The 20524-nt window shown below is 50.4% G+C and overlaps 1 protein-coding gene across 1 annotated transcript; it reads right to left on the reverse strand.

The window, feature by feature from the left end:
- Positions 1-6671: 6671 nt before the first annotated feature.
- Positions 6672-13742, reverse strand: LOC123345743 (zinc finger and SCAN domain-containing protein 2-like). The gene is made up of 2 exons (XM_044982789.1): positions 13691-13742; positions 6672-12593 (listed from the first exon to the last, which is right to left on the reverse strand). Exons 1-2 carry the CDS (start codon positions 13722-13724, stop codon positions 11398-11400), a joined length of 1230 nt encoding a protein of 409 aa, XP_044838724.1. The 5' UTR covers positions 13725-13742; the 3' UTR covers positions 6672-11397.
- Positions 13743-20524: the final 6782 nt, after the last annotated feature.

The following is a 20524-nucleotide window of genomic DNA, read 5'->3' on the forward strand; positions in this document are numbered from 1 at the left end:
TCATGAGTAAAAATGGCCTTTAACGGACGCGGAGTCCACCTGGGAATCTTCTTTTAGGTTCTTTCCCCAACCCTGAGCGCCACAGGCAGCACATCCCGGAACTGCCAAATCTGTGTGTCTGTGGCAAAAATCCCTTTCCTACAAGGGAAAATCCTCTCTGTCTGTCATTTCCTGTTCACCTGCCTCCTATCTACCACCATCTTCTGAGAATTGTAACCACACAGTCCAACTGCCCAGCTCCTGGACTCAGTGGCGACCCCCTAAAATCTGCTGTAGCTTAAACACACCACCTCCTAGAACTCCTTCCAGTGGCACAAACCTTCTGGTTCACCGCTTCAAGGGGGCCTATGCTAGGTGTAAGGCATGACAGTCATAGAGGAGCTGTTGGCCAGAAGGGACCATTAGATCATTTAGTCTGAGCTCCTATATAACACAACTCAGAGAATTTCACCCAGATACTTCTATGTTGAGGCCAATAACGTGTGTTTGGCTAACGCAGATTGCCCTGAAAGGCCTCAAATCTTGATGTGAAGAGATGGGGACTCCACCACTTCCTTGGTCGTTTGTCCCAATAATTAATTATCCTCACTGATAAAAATGTGTCCCTTACATCCAGTTTGGGTTTGTCTGGCTTCAACTTCCAGGCATTGGTTCTTGCTGTACTTTCCCCTTAGATTAACGAGCCCTTTAGCATCCAGTATTTTCTCTACCCAAAGGTACCCAAATCAACTCACCTGCCTATTTTAAGATAAATGGGTTGAGTTTGTAACATCTTTCATTGCAAGGCACCTTTTTCGACCCTCAAATTATTTTTATGGCTCTGATCCCATTTTTCAACATCCTTTTAAAAATATGGATACCCAAACTGGACCCGATATTCAGGTATTGGCCTCCCCAATGCCGTATGCAGAGGTAAATTCCTCTCCCTGCTGATGCTCAGGGGCAGCAGGTTTGTATAATTTTTGGTGGTGCCCAGAAAGTGTCCAAGTCTCTCTCCCCCCCCCACACACCTTCCTAAGGCTTTGGGAGGGAGTTTGGGTGTGGGAGCGGTGTAAGCTCTGGGAGGCAGTTTGGGTGTGGGAGGGGGTTTGGGGTGCAGGCTCTGGGAGGCAGTTTGGGTGTGGGAGGGGGTTTGGGGTGCAGGCTCTGGGAGGGAGTTTGGGTGTGGGAGGGGTTTGGGGTGCAGGCTCTGGGAGGGAGTTTGGGTGTGGGAGGGGGTTTGGGGTGCAGGCTCTGGGAGGGAGTTTGGGTGCGGAAGAGGGGTGCAGTGCTTACCTCAGGCAGCTCCCTAAAGTGACCCGCATACCCCTCTGGCAGCAGCTCCTAGGCAGGGGGATCAGGGGTCTCTGTGCGCCGCTGCCCACAGGCACCGCCCCCGCAGCTCCAATTGGCCGCAGTTCCCATGGCAGAGTCAGCGCTTGGGGCGGGGGCAGCGTGTGGAGACACCCCCCACCTGCCAAGGGGCCGCAGGGACGTGCCAGCCGCTTCCAGGAGTGGTGTATCGTGTGGAGTGAGGGCGGGCAGGAAGCCGCTTTAGCCCTGCTTCGGGGGCAGCAGGCGGGGCAGGGAGATGCTCCGGCAGAGGTGCGTGGGGGCAGCAGGCGGGGCCAGAGGGGAGACCCAGCCCTGAACATTAATGGAGCCGGGTCCCCGTGCTCTGAATATTCCTGGAGCATGGGCACCATGGGCCCATACAACTCGCCCATGAAGGATCCCATTCGCTTTTTTTTGCCACAGCAGCGCACTGGGAGCTCATGTTGAGTTGTTTCTCCACTATGACCCCTGAAGCCTTTTCAGAATCACTGCCACCTTTTCCTTAGTTACGCCCTGCATCCCTTAGTCCTTGATGTGCAGCTTGGTATGTGGCCTTATTAAAACACAGTGTGTTCGAATGGGCCCGACGACCCTGTCCCCCTCATTCTTTACCACTCTGTCAATGTCTGTGTCGTCTTCAAATTGGATCAGCAGTGATTTTATGCAGGGGTGGCAGGTTTGTAGAAATTTTAGTGGTGCCCAGAACCCGCCCCTGCCCAAACTCCGCCCCCCCAAACTCCATCCCCAACCTGCCCAAGGCTCTGGGAGGGAGTTTGGGTGGGGGAGAAGGTCTGGGGTGCAGGCCCTAGTCTGGGGTAGAGTATTGGAGAGCAGACTCTGGGAGGGAGTTTGGGGATGGGAGGGGGTGCAGAGGGAGGGGGTGCAGGTTCTGGGAGGGATTTTGGGGATGGGAGGGGGTGCAGGGGTGTGGGGTGAGGCTGCAGATGAGGGGTTTGGGGTGTGGAAGGGGCTCAGGGTGAGAGTAGGGGTGTAGGGGGTGAGCTGGGCTCCTGGGCTCTGAATATTGCTGGTGCCCAATATGTGGTAATATAACTCGCCGCCTATGATTTTATACTGACTTCCAGATCCCTGAGGAAAATGTTGAGCGGTGTGAGGGCTCTAGAACCAATCCCTGAGGAATGCCACTAGAAACACCTCCATTTGATGATGATTTCCTGACTGACAGCTACTTCCTGAGATCTGTCATTTAGCCAGTTCTTAATTTAGTTAATGTGTGCTTTATTGATACTGTATAGGGGTAATTTTTTTACTAGACTGTCATGCAGTTAAACAGTGTTAAGCATATTACATTTACCCCATTATATATATTAACCAAATATTTAATCTCTTCAAAGAATGAAATCAGAGTTGTTGTTTTTTACAAGACCTATTTTCCATGAAGTCATGTTGACTGGCATTAATTATATTCCTATTCTTTAATTATTTATTAATTATATTGACTAATTTTTCTGTAATTTTTGCCCAGGATTGATGTCAGGTTAAGTGGCCTATAGTTACCCAGGTCATCCCACTTGCCTTCTGGAATTCTTCAGGAAATTCCCATGTTATTCCATGATTTATTAAAAGTTATTATTTGGGGCAGAGATCTCCTCAGGAAGCTCTTTAAGAGCCTGGGGGTGGAAGTTATTCAGGCCTGCTGATGGGGGGAAAAAAAAAGTTTATCCTTAGCAAATGGTGTTGAAGAGCCTCCTTAGTTACTAATGGACTGGAAAGTACTTCATCATCCTCATGTGATTAAACACATCATCCTGCTTTTTTCCAAATACAAAACAGGACTCTTTATTAAACACTTCTGCCTTTTTTGCATCCCTAATAACAATTTTACTATCTCCAGCTAATAATGGGCCTATACCATTGTTAAGATTTATTTTGCTCCTAATATACTTTACCAACTCCTTGCTGTCATTAGCCCTGCCAGCAATAGGTTATTCCCTGATGTCCTTAGCTTCCCTTATCAATTTTCTACACTTCACAACTTCTAATGCTAGCTATTTCCTCTTTTTTCCATTTGTTATATGTTGTTTTAGTATTTCTAATTGCTGCTTCACTTCACCACTGAACCAGGATGGGATTTTAGGCAAAGTTGTTCTCTTTCTTGACTGTAGAATCATGACAGGGTTTGGTTTTTTTTCATTTGTTTGTTTATGTTGTTGCCATCTAATAACTCTTTGTAAACAAATCCCCATTTTCAATCACATTTTTTCTGTTGAATTTTTTCTTCCCGGTCAATTTTGCTCATAATTTTCCTTAGCTTTTGGAAATTTCCCCTTTTGAAGCACCAAACATATATATGTTACTGGTTGGGACTAATCTTTGTTTACGCATATTGAATGTAATCCTGTCATGATCACTGATCCCTAGGCAATCACCCACTTCCAGTCCAGTGATTATCCATCCTGAGAACCAAAATAATCACCTCATTTGAGGGCCAACATCTTTTGCTTTAGAAAACTGTGATAATTTTTAGACAATCCAATGATGTTTTACCCCTGGCTACATGAAATGTCCAGCATATGTCTTCCAAATTGAAATCACCAATAACAATGCAATTTTTCTTTCCAGACATTACAGACTGGTGCTTATGGAGTAACTCCTCTTGTTCTCTAATTTGATTGAATGGTCTATAATAGACCCACACCAGTGTCTTCTCCTGGACTTTATAAGTTAGCACATGGAGCCATGTACCAATGTTCTGATCCATACAGCAGTATTGGCAGAAGCGTTCTCTCATATATGCTGATTTTTATTAAAATGTCTTTGGCCCTGCATCTTGTGCAATGTTGGAATATGAGGAAAGCCAATGAATGAAAGATAGTGACTGCAGAACTGAGCTGGATGAGGTGGGGATATTGAGCTTTTCAGGACTGCAGAAAGTAAATGACAATGTGATAAGAAAATGATGGGCAAGAAATAATGCTCTTATATAAGATTCATGGAAATGTGAATGATGGTTTGGTCATGGATAGATCAGAAATCACATGTGGTGATTTTAATATATGGAGATATACCTAGCTCATAGAGCTGGAAAGGACCCTGAAAGGTCATTGAGTCCAGCCCCCTGCTTTCACTAACAGGACCAAGTACTGATTTTGCCCTAGATCCTTAGGTGGCCCCCTGAAGGATTGAACTTGCAACCCTGGATTTAGTAGGCCAATGCTCAAACCACTGAGCTATCCCTCTTCCCCCCTTTGCTTAGTAACTAAGGAGGCTGTTCAACACCATTTGCTAAGGATAAACTTTTTTTCCATCAGCAGGCCTGAATAACTTCCACCCCAGGGCTCTTAAAGAGCTTCCTGATGCATACCAGAGTACCAAGCAACTAGAAATAGAAGATGCCCGAGGCTGCATTGGCTAGTCGTGGTGAAGATCAGAGGATAAAAAGATTTTAAAGCTGATGGAAGCCAATAATCTGATACAAGACAGAAGGTGGTGGGAAGACTTCATCCAAACCCATCATTGCTGCTGAGCTGATGGGCAGGAAACAAAGGAGAAGACGACACTGAACCATATGCATGTACGATCCTGCAGTTCCAAGTTATCAATCACTCTAAAACAGGTAATGGTGTCTTTCATACAGAACACCACCCCTTCCCCCCCCCACACACCTCTTTTGCCTGCAGAGATTTTAATGTTGTGATTAGAAGGATCATCCCACCAATTTTCAGTAAAGCCAGTTCTATCAAATTTCTTCTCATCCGGGAGAACCTCCAGCTAGTCCTACCTCTCACCGAGATTCCCAGCGTTTGGTACAAAGCGACTGATTTTTCTGCGCCCCCCCCCCCCCTTCACATCCTTTGCCACATGGGTTCAGTTTGTTTGTGGCACACAGAGTTGCATTTGTACTGCACGTGCCTTCTTAGCACCTTCCCCGTCATTGCTAATTTAACATGGGCCAGCTGCTCCTGCTCGTCTCCAGAGAAGATGAGCCCCCCTATCTGGGAGATGCAGGCTGTCCCATTCAGACAGCCCTCCTCTCCCATGGAAACATGGCCCCATAGTCAACAAATCCCAAACCCTCAGGTTCACACCTGTTGCACAGCCAACGATTCACTTCCAGTATTTTCCACCTTTTCTCGCTCATGGGACCAGAAGGACCTTTTGCGTAGGATTCTAACGCATGGTTCTACTGGAGCACCAGCTGGCCGTTAAGGCCGGCTTACTATTGCAATGTGGACTTTGGGTCAGTGAACAAAATTTTGGGTCATTTGAGCTCTGGGTTCCAGAGATACCGCGTCCCTCAAAGAAAGAACTTTTCGTAAAGTAGAGGGATTCTACCAACTTTTTTTGTGCCGACCTAGGAGTCAAACCATGTTTCTGAGCCTGACTGCAATGGTAATAGTCATTTGACACTTATCTTACTTAGTGTACGGCAACCGCTGCCTCTTGGGAGGAGCAAAGCAGAGCACAATGTTCGCCAGAGAGTTTAGCTCTCACTATTAGTGTGTCTGACACTCATCTGCTGAACGGTTTACATGGCGCAGGTGAAGACAGAGGGTCAAAGGGACTTGCTAGCCAGAAAAGATAAACAAGACCTCTGGGGGTTCAAGGCAACAGGTTACAGCCACTGAACCCAAGTGAAAGCCAGGCCCTGGAAATTTGAGTGTGGCCCTTGGGAGAAACAGACTTGTTGCTAAAATCTGCCTCTGTCAAAGGGTTCTTTTTTTTCCAATTTTGGGGGAATGGAATCGAAGCTGGGCAGAAATGCAGCAGGCCCTGAAACAGCTTTAGGAAAGATGGGGATAAACTGGAGAGAGGCCAAAGGAGAGCAACACAAATGAAAGGTTTAGAAACTCTGGCTTATGAGGAAAGGGTTAAAAAAAGACTGGGCAGGTCTGATCTGGAGAAAAGAAGACTGAGTTGGGGACCTCATCACCGTCCTCCAATACATTACGAGCTGCCTTAGCAGATGGGAATCAACGGTTATCCATGGCCCCTGAAGGTAGGACAAGAACTAAAGGTTCAATCTGCAGCAAGGGAGATTTTGCTTAGTGTCAAGCTGTCCTTCAGCGGCTCAAGAGCATGAATGCCAACCTCGGGGTAGACTCCCACAGACAGGGCCCAACCCCCAGCTGAGTTCTATACTTAGATTTCACCAGCCAGATATTAAGTGTAAACTCTTCAGGCCCCAGTAGCCTAACCCTGGAGTCACAGACAGCCTCCTTGGACATTCTCGTCTTTCTTGCCTCTAAGTGAGCTTCCTTTTGTGATAGATGGTCTCTTAAACCCCAGATCACAACAATACTCAGGTTACTCCCAGTCCCATAGGACCGGTCACTTACCCCAGGCCAGTTGCATCATATCTCTTATACCAAAGACAACACTTGTAGTCAATCCAGTAAAACTAGCTACAGATTTATTAACTAAGGAAACAAAATGGGAATTATTTACAAGGTTAAAGCAGTTAAATGTACACACACAAATGACTCTCAGTCTTTAGTTTCGAAAGGTAGAGTTTCTATTGTAATCAAACTTTACATGTATTTGAGGGCTATCCCAGGCTGTATAGCTGGGGATCCCATGCTTTTGCTTAGAAATCTTGCCCTCGCAAAGTCCAGCAACGTAGAGATAACTTAGTCCTTCTTGTTGTGTGTGTGTCTGTGTGTGTGGGGGGGGTGTATTCCTTTTTCTTTGCAATCCCCCTGACAGGAGGAATACGCCTGCATATCCCCAACTCATGGAGGAAGTGGGGATGGAGGGTAGGAAGAGCAATGAACAGAGTCTTTTGTTCTAGGGTGTCCGATGGGTCATCTGCTGTTGATGTGCCTTCACGAGACCAGTACTTTACAAAAGTTGATGTCCGGTAATTTGCCTGGCGCCGGAGAAAATGACATTCCTGCTGTAGGAAGCGAGGATTTTACACAAGCTAGTGCTGCGGTTTAGGAAGAATGGGAGTGGAACAGAGTTAGGCCTGGTCTACACTACAAAATTACTTCGGTATAACTTACGTCTGCAAAAGGTTTAGGGGTCATGATGGACAAGCAACTCAACGTGAGCTCCCACTGTGATGCTGGGGCAAACAGGGCTAATGTGATCCTTCGATGCGGCAACACAGGAGTGGGGAGGTAATTTTACCTCTAGCTATGGCATTGGGTAGACCAGTACTGAGGACTTGTCTATTCTGCGTGCTAAATCAGCACCGCTGCAGTCGATGCTGAGGCATCGATATAGCGGTTCTGGCAAAGACGTGATGAGTCGATGGGAGAGCGTCTCCCGCCGCCATAGCCCGGTATAGACACCGCATTAGGTCAATGTGAGCTATGGTGCTCCGGGGGTGGGGGTGGGGGGTGATTTTTTTCCGCACCCCGGAGTGACGTAACTTACATCGACGTAAGTGGCAGTGAGATAGCAAATACAGTTCTTGTGTTTGCACGTTAAAAAAGATGTTGAAAATACTGGAAACGGCACAGAAAAGAGCGGCAAACCTGATCTGAAGTCTGGACAAAATGCATTTCGGTGACAGACAAAGTTCAATCTGTTTCAGCGGTTCTCAAAGTGTGGGCGGGACCCCACGTGGGACTCGACTGTTTTAATGGGGTCGCCAGGTCTGGCATTAGACTTGCTGGGACCCCGGGCTGAAGCCAAAGCCTGAGGGCTTCAGCCCTGGGTGGCGGGGTTTGGGCTCCCTCCCCCTCTCCTCCACCCACGCGCCCAGGGTGGTGGGGCTCAGGTGGGCTCAGGCTTCGGTCCCCCCTCCGGGAGTTGTGTAGTAATTTATGTTGTCAGAAGGGGGTCACGGTGCACTGAAGTTTGAGGACCCCTTTATCAAATGGACGACTGAGAGGCGACGTGATTGTGATATACAAGTACTGGGTCCTGAAGGGATTTTAAATCTAGCTGCGAAAGGAATAACAAGAACTGTCTGGAAGCTCCAGCCAGAGAGATTCAGTTGAGAAATAAGGCAGAAACTTGCAACAGTGAGAAATTTAATCAGTGGAGCAAACTGTCTTCAGATCACGGCTGGCCATTATTCTGAAAGAGACACTTTAGACAAATACAAGAGACTGGACTCGATAAAGAAGTAAAACTCGGTGACACTCTTTGGGCTCTGTTATAGCTCAGACTAGATGAGCTAATGGTCCCTTCTGGCTTTGAAAGCTATTAATATTGTGGAAATGTGCTCATGGAAACAGAACTGACAAGTGGGCCATGAAAGTAAGATAGCCAGTCCAGAAATATACGCAAGTCAGTAGTAAAATGAACATCCAGATGACTAATGAAGTAATTGATAAGAAGCATAAGTGTTTGCCGAATGGGGGAATTTGTTAAAGAAATTAGAGCAGAGAGGAGGAGGGGTATATAAATAGATATGTTTGGAGGAATTTGATATTTTTTAAATAATTTTGCTGGATAACATTTATTTTAAATCATTTTTTACCAATGTCAGTGTACCCAGTTGCGCAAAATTATGGGTTTTAAGCACCATTTTACTTTCATTTATTTAAATTGTCACTGTTGTGGGAAATTATAGGGGGCATCAGACAATGGGTGGGGCCAGACAATAATCCTTTAATGACAGTAGATGTTGAGATTTAAAACGTTAAAGCTTTATAACCGTTACACACAAATTCTCAACATCACGTGTCAAAATATACCACGTAAATCTCCTTAAATCAAACTCTAAGAAGTTCTCAAGTGGCAGGTTTCTTTCTTTGCCTGGCTGTAAATTTCAGTGATCAGCTATGGAGAAAGAGAGAGAGAGAGAGAGAGTGTGTGCGCGCGCGCGCGCGCCGTGAAATCGATGTTTACCAACATTTACTGATAAAAATCTAACCCTTCCAAGCTCCCCGCCCCCCCAAATATATTACAAGGGAAAAACCGAAGTACATATTACTGCAAATCCAAACCAGTATCAAATATTCTAGGACTGCACTAATCATTTAGGCACATCGATTCTTTGAACACCTGTGTAATACAGATAGAGAAATGTTAACCATTTATTCCTTTACTGTGTTTGGCTAAAGCAAATCTTCAAGAGAAGGCAGCCAGGCAATCTGAGGACATGATGTAATGGAGAACCCGCCGCGTCCCTTGGTAGCTTGTCCCAAAGGTTGATCACCCTCATTGTGACAGGGGGAGGGATAGCTTAGGGGTTCAAGCATTAGCCTGCTAGACCCAGGGTTGTGAGTTCAATCCTTGAAGGGGCTATCTAGGGCAAAAATCTGTCTGGGGATTGGTCCTGCTTTGAGCAGTGGGTTGGACTAGATGACCTCCTGAGGTCCCTTCTGACCCTGATATTCTATGATTGTTTAAAAAATGGTGCCTTGTTACTAATTAGAATTTGTCAGGCTTTAATCTCCAGCTATTGGTTCTTGTCAAGCCTCATCCAACCTTCTCACCCTAGTTCACAGCTCTTGTTATCAATCCAGCACCTCTGCTCTCAACTCCCCCAGGCACCAGCAAAAGAGCAACATTTGACAATGGGTAGAAAAGTGCAGTGAATCCATGAGAGGGGCCAGGATCCAGCCAGGGAAGCAAACGCTCTGAGAGCAGGAAGCTCAGATTAACATGAGCCAGAGATGAGCAGGAGCAGCAGCTCCAATCTCAACAGAGGGTTTTATCCTCCCCCCCACCCCCGGGGATGTCCCTGGCACGTGAAGAGTGAGTGGGGCAGAGAGAGTCTGTGCCATCCCCACGCAAGAGATAGTGATAGCTGGGTGAGGGGCGACAGCTAGGCTGTCAGGCTCTTTGATTCACTTTGGCCTTGGTGGTGGGGGTCAGCCTGGCTTCAGGGCTGAACAGATCTATGGATTAGTTCCCTGGCTTCCTTCTTGGCTGTGATCTGCTCCTCTGTTTGCACAGTGCCTAGCACAAGGAAGACCCTTTCTTAGTGGGCCCTTAAGTCCTACCGTAATGAACATGGTTCATAATAATCAGCCTGATCCTTTATGTAGCCCTTTCCAATTCCAGGACGGCTTCACCCAACATTCGTAGGACAGCCCCTGTCTCTCTCAGGCCCCAGTGCAGCAAGTTCACAGTTCTCAGCTTCAGCTGGCTGGCTCTCAAAAGAAAACCCTGCAGTTTTCCAGGTCTGCATCTCCCACTTCCTACACTCTCCCTGCTCCTGATGGGATCTCACCACATTGCAGGGATCAGAGGCAGTAACCTCCGTCCCCATTTCAGTCTCTGCCTCTCAGACTGCAACTCTCACACTCGCCCATTGGTGTTTGTTTATTGTGGTTATTTAGAATTATAATTGTTCAAACACCACAGATATCTCATGGCATTGGGTGGGGGAAAAGGCCAAATAAAATTTTAAGGCCTCTTCTGGCAAAGGGTCATTTGTCTTGTGAAGTCCCCGGTAAATTGGCTGTTCATTACATCAAACTAAATTAACATCCAAAGATGGGAAGTATTTCATTTCCATTGTAGGGCTTAGTGTGTGGATGCTGGGTGGGGTTGGTGGCCTGTGATCCCTTCTGGCCTTACATTCTACGATTCCATGTGACCAAAAGGCCTTCAGCAAAGAGGGAACCACCCACAATACAGACCGGGTTGTACAATACAGTTAGGTTTATGGAAAGTGATGTCCCAGAGCATGTCTCTTCTGACTCTCAAACTCAGGAGAACAGATTTACTCCTGGTTTCCCCTAAACCTGCCTCCGTTGGAGCTTTCTTATATGATCATGTTATTTACAAAAGTTTTATCATCATCCTAATGTAAGGAGAAAACCCAAATTCCCTTCTGCAATCTGAGCTGGGTAGGAAACAGCCCAGAAGCAGCTTTACCCATAGATGGAACCAGGGAACGAAGCTCAGAAGTATCAGGCTGTGTTTGGGATTTATACAAATCCCCCTCCAGGTGTGAGACACTCATCTCCAGCCCTCATGAGTCTGACTTAGTGTGAAAGACGTCAAAGACGTGTGCAGGGGAATTGGATTTTTTTTAATAAACTATGGCCATTCCTAGTGCTGGAATTGATAAAATTTCTCTTGTGTGTGGCGTCTCCAGTGTCAGTTCCACTTGAAACATTTTCCATGGACAAGATATTTAAGAGGTCTTTTCCCTGTATAGATTTGCAAATGCCCCATACACGCTGACCCCAACTGAAGCTTCTCCCACATTCAAGGTTTTTCTCCTGTGTGGATTCTCTGATGTCGAATATGGGTGGAGCTCTGATTGAAAGTTTTCCCACAGTCGAGGCATTTATAGGGTCTCTCTCCTGTATGGATTCTCTGATGTTTAATAAGGGCTGAGTTGTCACTAAAATTTTTCCCACAGTCCAGGCACTTATAGGGTCTCTCTCCTGTGTGAGTTCTTCGATGTGAAATCAGATCTGAGCTCCAACTGAATCTTTTCCCACACTCGAGGCATTCATAGGGTTTCTCTCCTGTATGTGTTCGCTGATGTGAAATAAGGTATGAGCTCTGACTGAAACTTTTCCCACACTCCAGGCATTTATAGGGTTTGTCTCCAGAATGGGTTCTCTTGTGTCGAGTCAGGTGTGAGCTCCGATTGAATCTTCTGCCACAATCAAGGCATTTATAGGGTCTCTCTCCTGTGTGCAGTCGCTGGTGAGTAATAAGGGCTGAACTGTCACTAAACCCCTTCCCACAATCCAAACATTTGTAGGGTTTCTCTCCCGTGTGGTGCATCTGATGTCTAACAAGCTGCATGTTCCAATCAAAACTTTCCCCACAGTCCAGGCATTTAAAGGGTCTTTCTCCCGTGTGGGTTCTCTGATGTGAAATAAGATCTGAACTCTGAATGAAGGTTTTCCCACACTCCAGGCATTTATAGGGTTTCTCACCTGTGTGGGTTCTCTCATGCCTAATAAGATGGCAACTTTGATTGAAACCTTTCCCACAATTAAGGCACTTATAGGGTTTCTCTCCCGTGTGGATCCTCTGATGGGAAATAAGGTTTGAGCTCTGATTGAAACCTTTCTCACAGACTAGACACTTGTAGGGTTTCTCTCCCGTGTGGATCCTCTGATGGGAAATAAGATGTGAACTTCGACTGAAGCTTTTCCCACACTCGGTACATGTGTTTTTTCTCTCTTCGGTGGGCATACTCTGCTGGGCTGTGGTTTCCTTGAGGTCCTTGCAATCTCCGCCATCATTTATGGGTTCACATGTTTTCTTCCCTGGGTCATATCCCAGCAACATCTCTGACCTGCGCTGATTTCCCCAGGCTTTTCCTGGTTTACGATTCTCATAAAAATCCCCTTCGGATCTTCCCAATACCGTTCCCTGCAGATCCACATCCTCAACACCTTCCCGCTGTGGATTCTCCTCCTCATTCACCATCCCAGCACCCTCTGGAATACAGAGAGAGAATCCGGACAGGAGTCATCCCCCATGCTGGGGAGAAAGGAATGAAAGGGGAACAGCAAAGAGAGGAAAAACAACACAACCGCTGTGGAGACGAGAAAGGAAACACTTACTAACCCCTCTCTAATTTTTCCTTCTCTGAAGTGTGTCCCTGGTGCTCCATGATCCACTAGAACTGGGATATTCCTGCTCATCCTCCAAGCATGGAGGCTCCTCTTTCTTTTAAACCCTCTCTCTCACTCTAATTTCACAATGTATTACACCAGGTAGAACAACGGCACCACAGCGTGAAGCCACAAACAGTTTTCAAAATAATTTTTTTTTTTTAAATAGAGCCTCTATTTGGAAGAAATAATCTAGACAACACAGCACCGGGGACCAACAATGGAGAAATTTCATTCTGCCTCCAGAACCCTTCGAAAGACCTCGGGGGAAGTAAAGTCTGGGGGCGGGGAGCTCATCCCAGATCTCAGTCAGCGTGAGTGGGTGACATCTGCCCCATGGATGGAGCTAGTCCCAGGAAGGGAAGGGAAGAGACATGAATGAATACAGACAGGACAATACAATGCTTCTGCCACCTCAATGGATACAGGGATGGAGATGATTTAACATCTCCCTTGTGTTTCTGACTCCTCAGTCCCATGGCTGGGGGAGTGGAGATCAAAGTGTGTCTTAAATGAGTTGTGGGGACTATGTGGTCATTCCCCTGAAATCGCAGGGTCTGTCTGCACAGTGCTGGGAGGTGTAATTTCCAGCTTGGTAGATGGACAAGCAGTAGCATCTAAAAATAGCAGTATGGCCATAGCAGCATGGGCTGTGGCTCGGACTACCCCCCTGACTACAATCCTGCCCTGCCCCTGGGCATGTAGTCAGGTGGCTAGCGCTAGCCACTATCTGTGCTGCTATTTTTAGGCATTGTTTTTGGAAAACTGTTGCATGTACATCTACCTGAGCTGGGAATCCCACCTCCCAGCTGTGGTACGTGTAGAACGTGAGAAACCCAACTGACAACATCACAGCCGCCCCCTTCCCCCAACTCCCCCCCGCCAGGTTTCCAATAACCGAGGGCACAGGAATCCCTTACCCAGCAAGGTCACCGCCTCGTAGTTCTCCTGCATGACGTCCCTGTAGAGGGCTCTCTGAGCGGGGTCCAGCAGAGCCCCCTGCCCCTGGGTGAAATACACAGCCACCTCCTCGAAGGTCACCGGCATCTGAAACAAGAGTCCCCCACTCAGCACCTGCTGCCACAATCCCACTAGTCCCAGGGGAGGAGGGCCGATCAAATGAAAGGTCTGGTGGAGACAGGGAAGCAGAATCCCACCCCCACCTTGTTCGGAGCAGCCAGGAGGCTTCAGGGTGGGGAGAAGGTGGGAGCTCCTGGTCCCTCCCAGCCGGTGGAGGGGGGCAGGGGCCTTCCCGTATATCACACACCCACTAGCCAGGAGATGGAGCCCCTCAGCGGGGTCCAGGGTCAGGAATCCCGGCCCCCTCCCCATTCCCGGCAGCTGGGAGTGAGGGGACCGGGCCTCTCCCCTGGGTGCCCCCTTTGTATTCCACAGCAGCCTCTGCCTGGTGGGGTCAGACTCCAGCGCTGGGAGTCCAGTCAGTTTTCCCAGCCCTGCCCAGGGGGGTTGTTTCCAGTTCCAGAAATGGGGGAATTTCCACCCCGGATCCCAATAAGCGTCTTCTGAACATACTCAGGTGAGTAGCCCAGGCCGCTACCAAGGCCCTGCATTACTCACCCCTCCCCTCCCCGACAACCCAGCCCCAGGGACCCCCCCTGGGCCCGCCCATGCCTCCCCAGCTGCTCCCCCCCCCCCGCCTGAACCCCCCGGGGGCAGATCCTGGGCAGAGCCCGGGCGACGACTCGCTGCTGGGGCCGCAGCTCCGGTCCCTCCGCCGGGCGCTTCCCAGCCAGGGAGCAGCTGCCCGGGGCGGCGAGATCTGGGGCCGCTTGTGCAGAGTCACTTTCCCGCCCGGCCCCGGCCCTTCCCCCGGACCCCCCCCCCTCACCTGCAGGCTCCGGCTCGGGGCTGGGGCGGGGGGTTAGTGCCGGGCTCGCCCCGCACGGGCCCCGCCGGGGAGCGGCAGCGGCTCAGCCCGGGCTCCCGGCGCACAATGGAGGATCTGACCCAGGAAGATAAACAGAGGCAGAGCGAGCGCAGCCCGCCCCCTCCCAGCGCGACCCAGGGCCCTGTGGGGGCAGCAGCTACGGACCCCCCCGCCCCACACCCCGCTCAGCCGGGGGGGCCCGTCCGAAATCCCTCCTCTCTGCCCTCTAGCGAATCCCCCCCACCGACCAGGGCCCTGAGACAGGCTCCCTTGGGGGCCAGGACCCCGCCACCCCCGCGCCCCCTTCGGATTTGGGGACAATCCCCGGTCCCCATAGAAATCCCCCAATCCCTCCTCTCTGCCCTCTAGCGAATCCCCCCCACCGACCAGGGCCCTGAGACAGGCTCCCTTGGGGGCCAGGACCCCGCCACCCCCGCGCCCCCTTCGGATTTGGGGGCAATCCCCGGTCCCCATAGAAATCCCCCTTCTCCCCCTCCCAGGGATCCTGCGGGCTCCTCCTCTCCACCCCCACTGACAGGCTTCTGTGCAAGACACCCCCCCCCCCCCCGCCGCCCCAGTGCTGGGCCAGGCTGCCCCAGGGGGTTGTGTAGGACCCAGAGAGGGAGCTGGGAAGGGGAGTGAATTACATTCCCTACAGTTACGCTTTGTTGCTGGGTGAATTCCAGGTTCCCTGCACTGTCCCTATCCTGCCACCTGGCTACTGGGCTGTACGGACACCTGCTTGTCAGGGGTTTACACACATACAATCGCCCTGAAGTTGAACTCCATGTAACCCCTTCTAAAGTGCAGAAGAGAGGGGACTCTGACCTATGCTTCAGCAGAGAGGCTAGCTGCTGCTCAGGAAGAAGGGGGGTGAAATAGAATCAGGCCGGGTCTACACTCAAAAGTTAGGTCCACCCAGCTACCTCCCTCAGGGCAGGGTGTGAAAAATCCAACCCCTGAGCAATGTAGCTCAACCAAGCAAAGACTCCATGTCGCCCAGACCTTGCCAGGCATTCCCTGTTTTGTATCTTCGCCTTTGATTTTCTCCTTCCTAAGGTCAGGTCCACTCTACAAACCGACAGCGGCACAACTGTCGCTCTAGGGTGTGAAAAATCCCCCCTCCGGAGCGACGCAGGTATATTGACCTAACCACCGGTGAAGACAGTGCTACGTCGGCAGGAGAGTTTAGACCTGAGCATGTGGGATGACCCATCGGCCCGACACCTGGGAAAGAATTCTCTGTAGTGACTCAGAGCCCTCCCCAGCCAGTGTCCCATCACCAGCCATTGGGGGCATTTGCTGCTATAATCCTGTGACCTTTTAAATAGATAATAAAATGCTTTTTGGACAAAGAGCAGGAATTGGGGGGCAAAGGAGTGGGAGGAAATGGAGAGAGGGGTTTGGAGCTGCAGAGGGGGCAGGGGGAAATGGGGAATGGTGGTAGGAGAAGGGACAGAGGTTGGGGGGCTAAGGACGGGGGATGGGGTTGAGGGAAGTGGGAGGAGGGAGGCGGGGCACTGAGAAGTTGCAAGAGAGGGGGACCTCTCAGCCCCACATAATCTCCTATGTATGTGCTGAGATCTGGGTGTCCTTGCCCCTCCGGTGCATATCCGAGCCCCCTCTCTGACCTGCATGTGATCCGGCATCTGGGGAAGGCCCAACCCACTGGAGGAGGAGCTGAGAACAGGGATGCTGGGAGCCTGGCTGTTCAACATCCTTTTTAATACGCAGGCACCAGAACTGCATTTCCTCATGGGTGCTGGGTGAATCATAGGTTCGGGGAGGCTAGCCCCGTCCCGGCCCACCCCTTCTGCCTGAGGCCCTTCCCCTCCGGTCCCCCTTCCCCCACTGAAGCCCACGCTCCCACCCTCAGCTGCAAAGTGCTGGGCGGCCCCAGCCACCCCAAGTCCCAGGCTCAACAGGCTTCTGGGAAGAGGAGCAGCCTGCCTAGGCTAGGGCCAGCTAGCAGCAAGCAGGGGGAGGGGGAGCGGGAGTGGCTTGGGGCTGTTTGGGGAGGCACAGCCTTCCCCAGCCTATTATATGCACCGCCCATGCCAGTCCGGTCACCATCCCAGAGCTGAATCAATCAGGAGGCCGGGGCAATGGTTTAAATAAAGGGGTGAAACAGCCCTGCTGCGGGGTGGAGTCCCAGCGCCTGTGCAGAGTGCTATTCCAGCTTCGCTTCCTAGCAAAGCCCTCCAGTACATTAATAGCCACTTCATAGGGGGAGAAGACAGTGTTCTAAAGCAGGGGGCGGGCAAAAATTTTGGCCTGAGGGCCTCACCTGGGTATGGAAATTGTATGATGGGCCGTGAATGCTCACAAAATTGGGGGTTCGGGTGCAGAAGTGGGTGAGGGCTCCGGCTGGGGATGAGGGTTTGGGGTTCAGGAGGGTGCTCTGGGCTGGGACCAAGGGGTTTGGAGGGCAGGAGGGGGATCAGGACTGGGGCAGGGAGTTGGGGCGTGGGAGGGGGGTCAGGGCTGCAGGCTTCAAGCAGCGCTTACCTCAAGTAGTTCCCAGAAGCAGCGGCATGTCCCCACTCCGGCTCTTACACAGAGGCACAGCCAGGCAGTTCTGCACACTGCCCTGTCCAAAGGTGCTGTCCCTGCAGCTCCCATTGGCCGTGGTTCCCGGCCAATGGGAGCTGTGGGGGCGGTGCTTGGGTTGGGGGCAGCGTGCCATGCCCCTTAACTGGCCATATTTGTAGGAGCCGGAGCGGGGACATGCCACTGCTTCTGGGAGCCACGTGGAGCCACAGTACACACAGAGCAGGGCAAGCCCCCGACCCTCCTCCCCAGCAGGAGCTTGAGGGCCAGATTAAAATGTCTGAAGGGCCGGATGCGGCCCCCAGGCCATAGTTTGCCAACCCCTGTTCTAGAGTGAAAGTCTTATAGAGATCCAGGGAACAGATGCTTCATCTGCTGAACCTAATACCTGTACCACTTCAGATACAGACCAGCCAGTGAGAAACAGTCTGTTATCAACCCACGGGCTGGAATGCTGCTTTCTGTGGAGATCCCCAGACTGTCAAGGGGTTCAGAAGCGTTTTGAAAGGGCTGAGACGCTGCCGTTCTTCTCAAGCTGGGAAGGGTCATGGGGACTTGAGTCCAGAAAGCCAATGTGTGGGAGGTCAGACTAGATGATCATGATGGTCCCTTCTGACCTTAAAGTCTGTGAATCAATGAGACACACACAGCACATACAATGGCCGCACTACAATGACCGAGAAATCATCTCTGCAAGACGATCAGAGGGGACGGTGTTTTGATGTGTGTGCTCAAGATCAGGAAGGTAGATATCGTGTGGGAACCTATTTGAACATAGACTCATAGACTTTAAGGTCAGAAGGGACCATTATGATCATCTAGTCTGACCTCCTGCACAATGCAGGCCACAGAATCTCACCCACCCACTCCTGTAACAACCCCCTAACCTATGTCTGAGCTATTGAAGTCCTCAAATTGTGGTTTGAAGACCTCAAGCTGCAGAGAATCCTCCAGCAAGTGACCTGTGCCCCATGCTGCAGAGGAAGATGAAAAACCTCCAGAGCCTCTGCCAATCTGCCCTGGAGGAAAATTCCTTCCCAGCCCCAAATATGGCACTCAGCTAAATCCTGAGCATGTGGGCAGGACTCACCAGCCAGCACCCAGGAAAGAATTCTCTGTAGTAACTCAGATCCCACCCCATCTAACATCTCATCTGTAATAGCAACAAAATGGGGACGTCTGTATACGGAACGCCTGTAGATTTACTGGCCAACAGCTTTTCTTTAAATGATATTCACAGTATTCCAAATCCTATCTACAATGGGTTGTCCTATTTATAATAATTTCTGTGTGCCTGAGATGTCTGTTTTCCCAGGGCACTCTGTGGGACTCTCTCTTCCAAGCCAACTGGGCAATATTACCACCTACTTAACAGGGTTTTACATACATACTGTTGTAGGAGCAGCAGTGATCTGTATGCTCCGTATAACCTGTATGCTCAAAAGGTCTGTTACACTCCCCCCACACACACTCCCCCCAGCTTGTCTCCTCTCCCTCTTTGAATACCTGTGAAGTGGTGTTCCCCCACCTCCCCTTCCTGGAATGCTTGTGGGATGAATGGGCTGCTTAACAGCTGGAAGATCAGAAGAGCTCCTAGATAGACAAGATGTCTGGGACTCTAATTAGGCAGCAATCACACACCCAATGCATGGACACTGCCTGAGGTGGAGTGTGACCAACCAAGTCATCTCTAGTCGCAGGCCATGAGGAGCAGGTCCTTAAAAGGGGAAGGGGCCATGTGCTCAGGAGTGCACTCACAAGGTTGTACCTCTCATGAAGGCCCTTCATCCGGACCACCTGGCCACCGGTTTGCTGCGTTGCATTGCATCGTGCCTCAGAAAAACGTACCTTCATCGCACCGTCCATCGCTGCGCTGTGGGACACTTACCTTGAAGGATCCTGACATCTCCAGTGCTGTGCCTGTCCTGGGAGCGTGAGTATGCGAGTGTAAATGTAACCCCCCATCCCCCTTCTTTTGAGCTTAGCTATCCGTATAATAAACATGCTGCTTTCTGCCAAACTCTGGTGGGTCATTAGTCCTCCCTAAGGTTACTAGCTGGCCCAATTTTGGGTAACACATACAACAGCCCTGAAGTTTAACTGTGTGTCCTGCCTTGTGAAAAGAGCTCTGGCCTGGCTTTCACCAGCGAGTGATGCTCAGGTGCGGGAAGAAAGAGAGCATAATAGAGGTAGACGTAATATTGTGTGAGTGACCCCAGGCCTCATTATGCCAGTGGGGCCGTTTACCTTTCTGGGTTGGTTTTTTTATTCCACTTTGTGTGGCCCTGGCTGACAATGAAGTCGCCCCAAACCAGGTAGGACAAACTCTTTAGGGTGACCAGACAGCAAATGTGAAACATCTGGACAGGGGGTGGGGGGTAATAGGTGCCCCAAAATATTGAGACTGTCCCTATAAAATCGAGACATCTGGTCACCCTAAAACTCTTGCTCAGAAACATGCTGTATGTTTGTACAAACGATAGGATACATCCACACTGCAATGAAAGACCCCTGACATGGCTGGGCCTGGCTCAGCTGGCTGGGCTGCACAGGACTCAGGTTGTGGGTCTGTAAAATTGCAGTGCAGACATTCGGGATGGGGACTGGAGCCCCATGGGGGAGGGTCTCAGATCTCAGGCTCCAGCCCAAGACCAGATGTCTACACAGTTCATTTTAGCCCCGTAGCCCAGGCCGGAGTGAGCTAACCCAGGCTCACACTCAAGGCCGCAGGGTTTTTTTTTATCTCAGCGTAGACGTAACCCAAGCCACATCCCCAGCTGGTGTGAATTGGCCATAGCTCCATTGGAACCCGTGGGGCCAGATCCCCAGCTGGTGGGAATCAGAGGGGAGGATCTGGCCCATGGGACTTGCAACACACACACATATTGCAGGCAGTCCCCAGCTGGGAGGGGGGATGTGAAAATTCACTCCTGACACAGCCCCGCCAGGGGCAGGGATGAATCAGCCAGGCTGAGCTGATCGTTCCCACTCAAATCCCCCAGCCAGCTGCTCAGGGGGTGGGGCAGTTTAACCTGAGTGAGGGGGCATGGATCTCAGTCTCATGGGCTGGGGGTGGGACTCGCTCTGCAGGTTTCTACAGTTAAAGGGCAGAGAGGAGGCACTGCTGACTCTGTCCCTGCGGGGTCCTGCTTGATGGGGTGGGGCAAAGTGAGTGTGCGGGGAAGGGGCTCGTTAGCTGTTGTCTCCAGGGAGCTGTTGCTCAGATGGAGGACAGCGAAACTTTACAAACAGCCACCATCGCAATTCGTTACCGGTCAGTTACTGTCAACTACTGGGTGTTCCTTTCTGCTGCTCT

This window comes from Mauremys mutica, chromosome 12 (assembly GCF_020497125.1).
Source record: "Mauremys mutica isolate MM-2020 ecotype Southern chromosome 12, ASM2049712v1, whole genome shotgun sequence".
Taxonomy (NCBI): Eukaryota; Metazoa; Chordata; order Testudines; family Geoemydidae; genus Mauremys; species Mauremys mutica.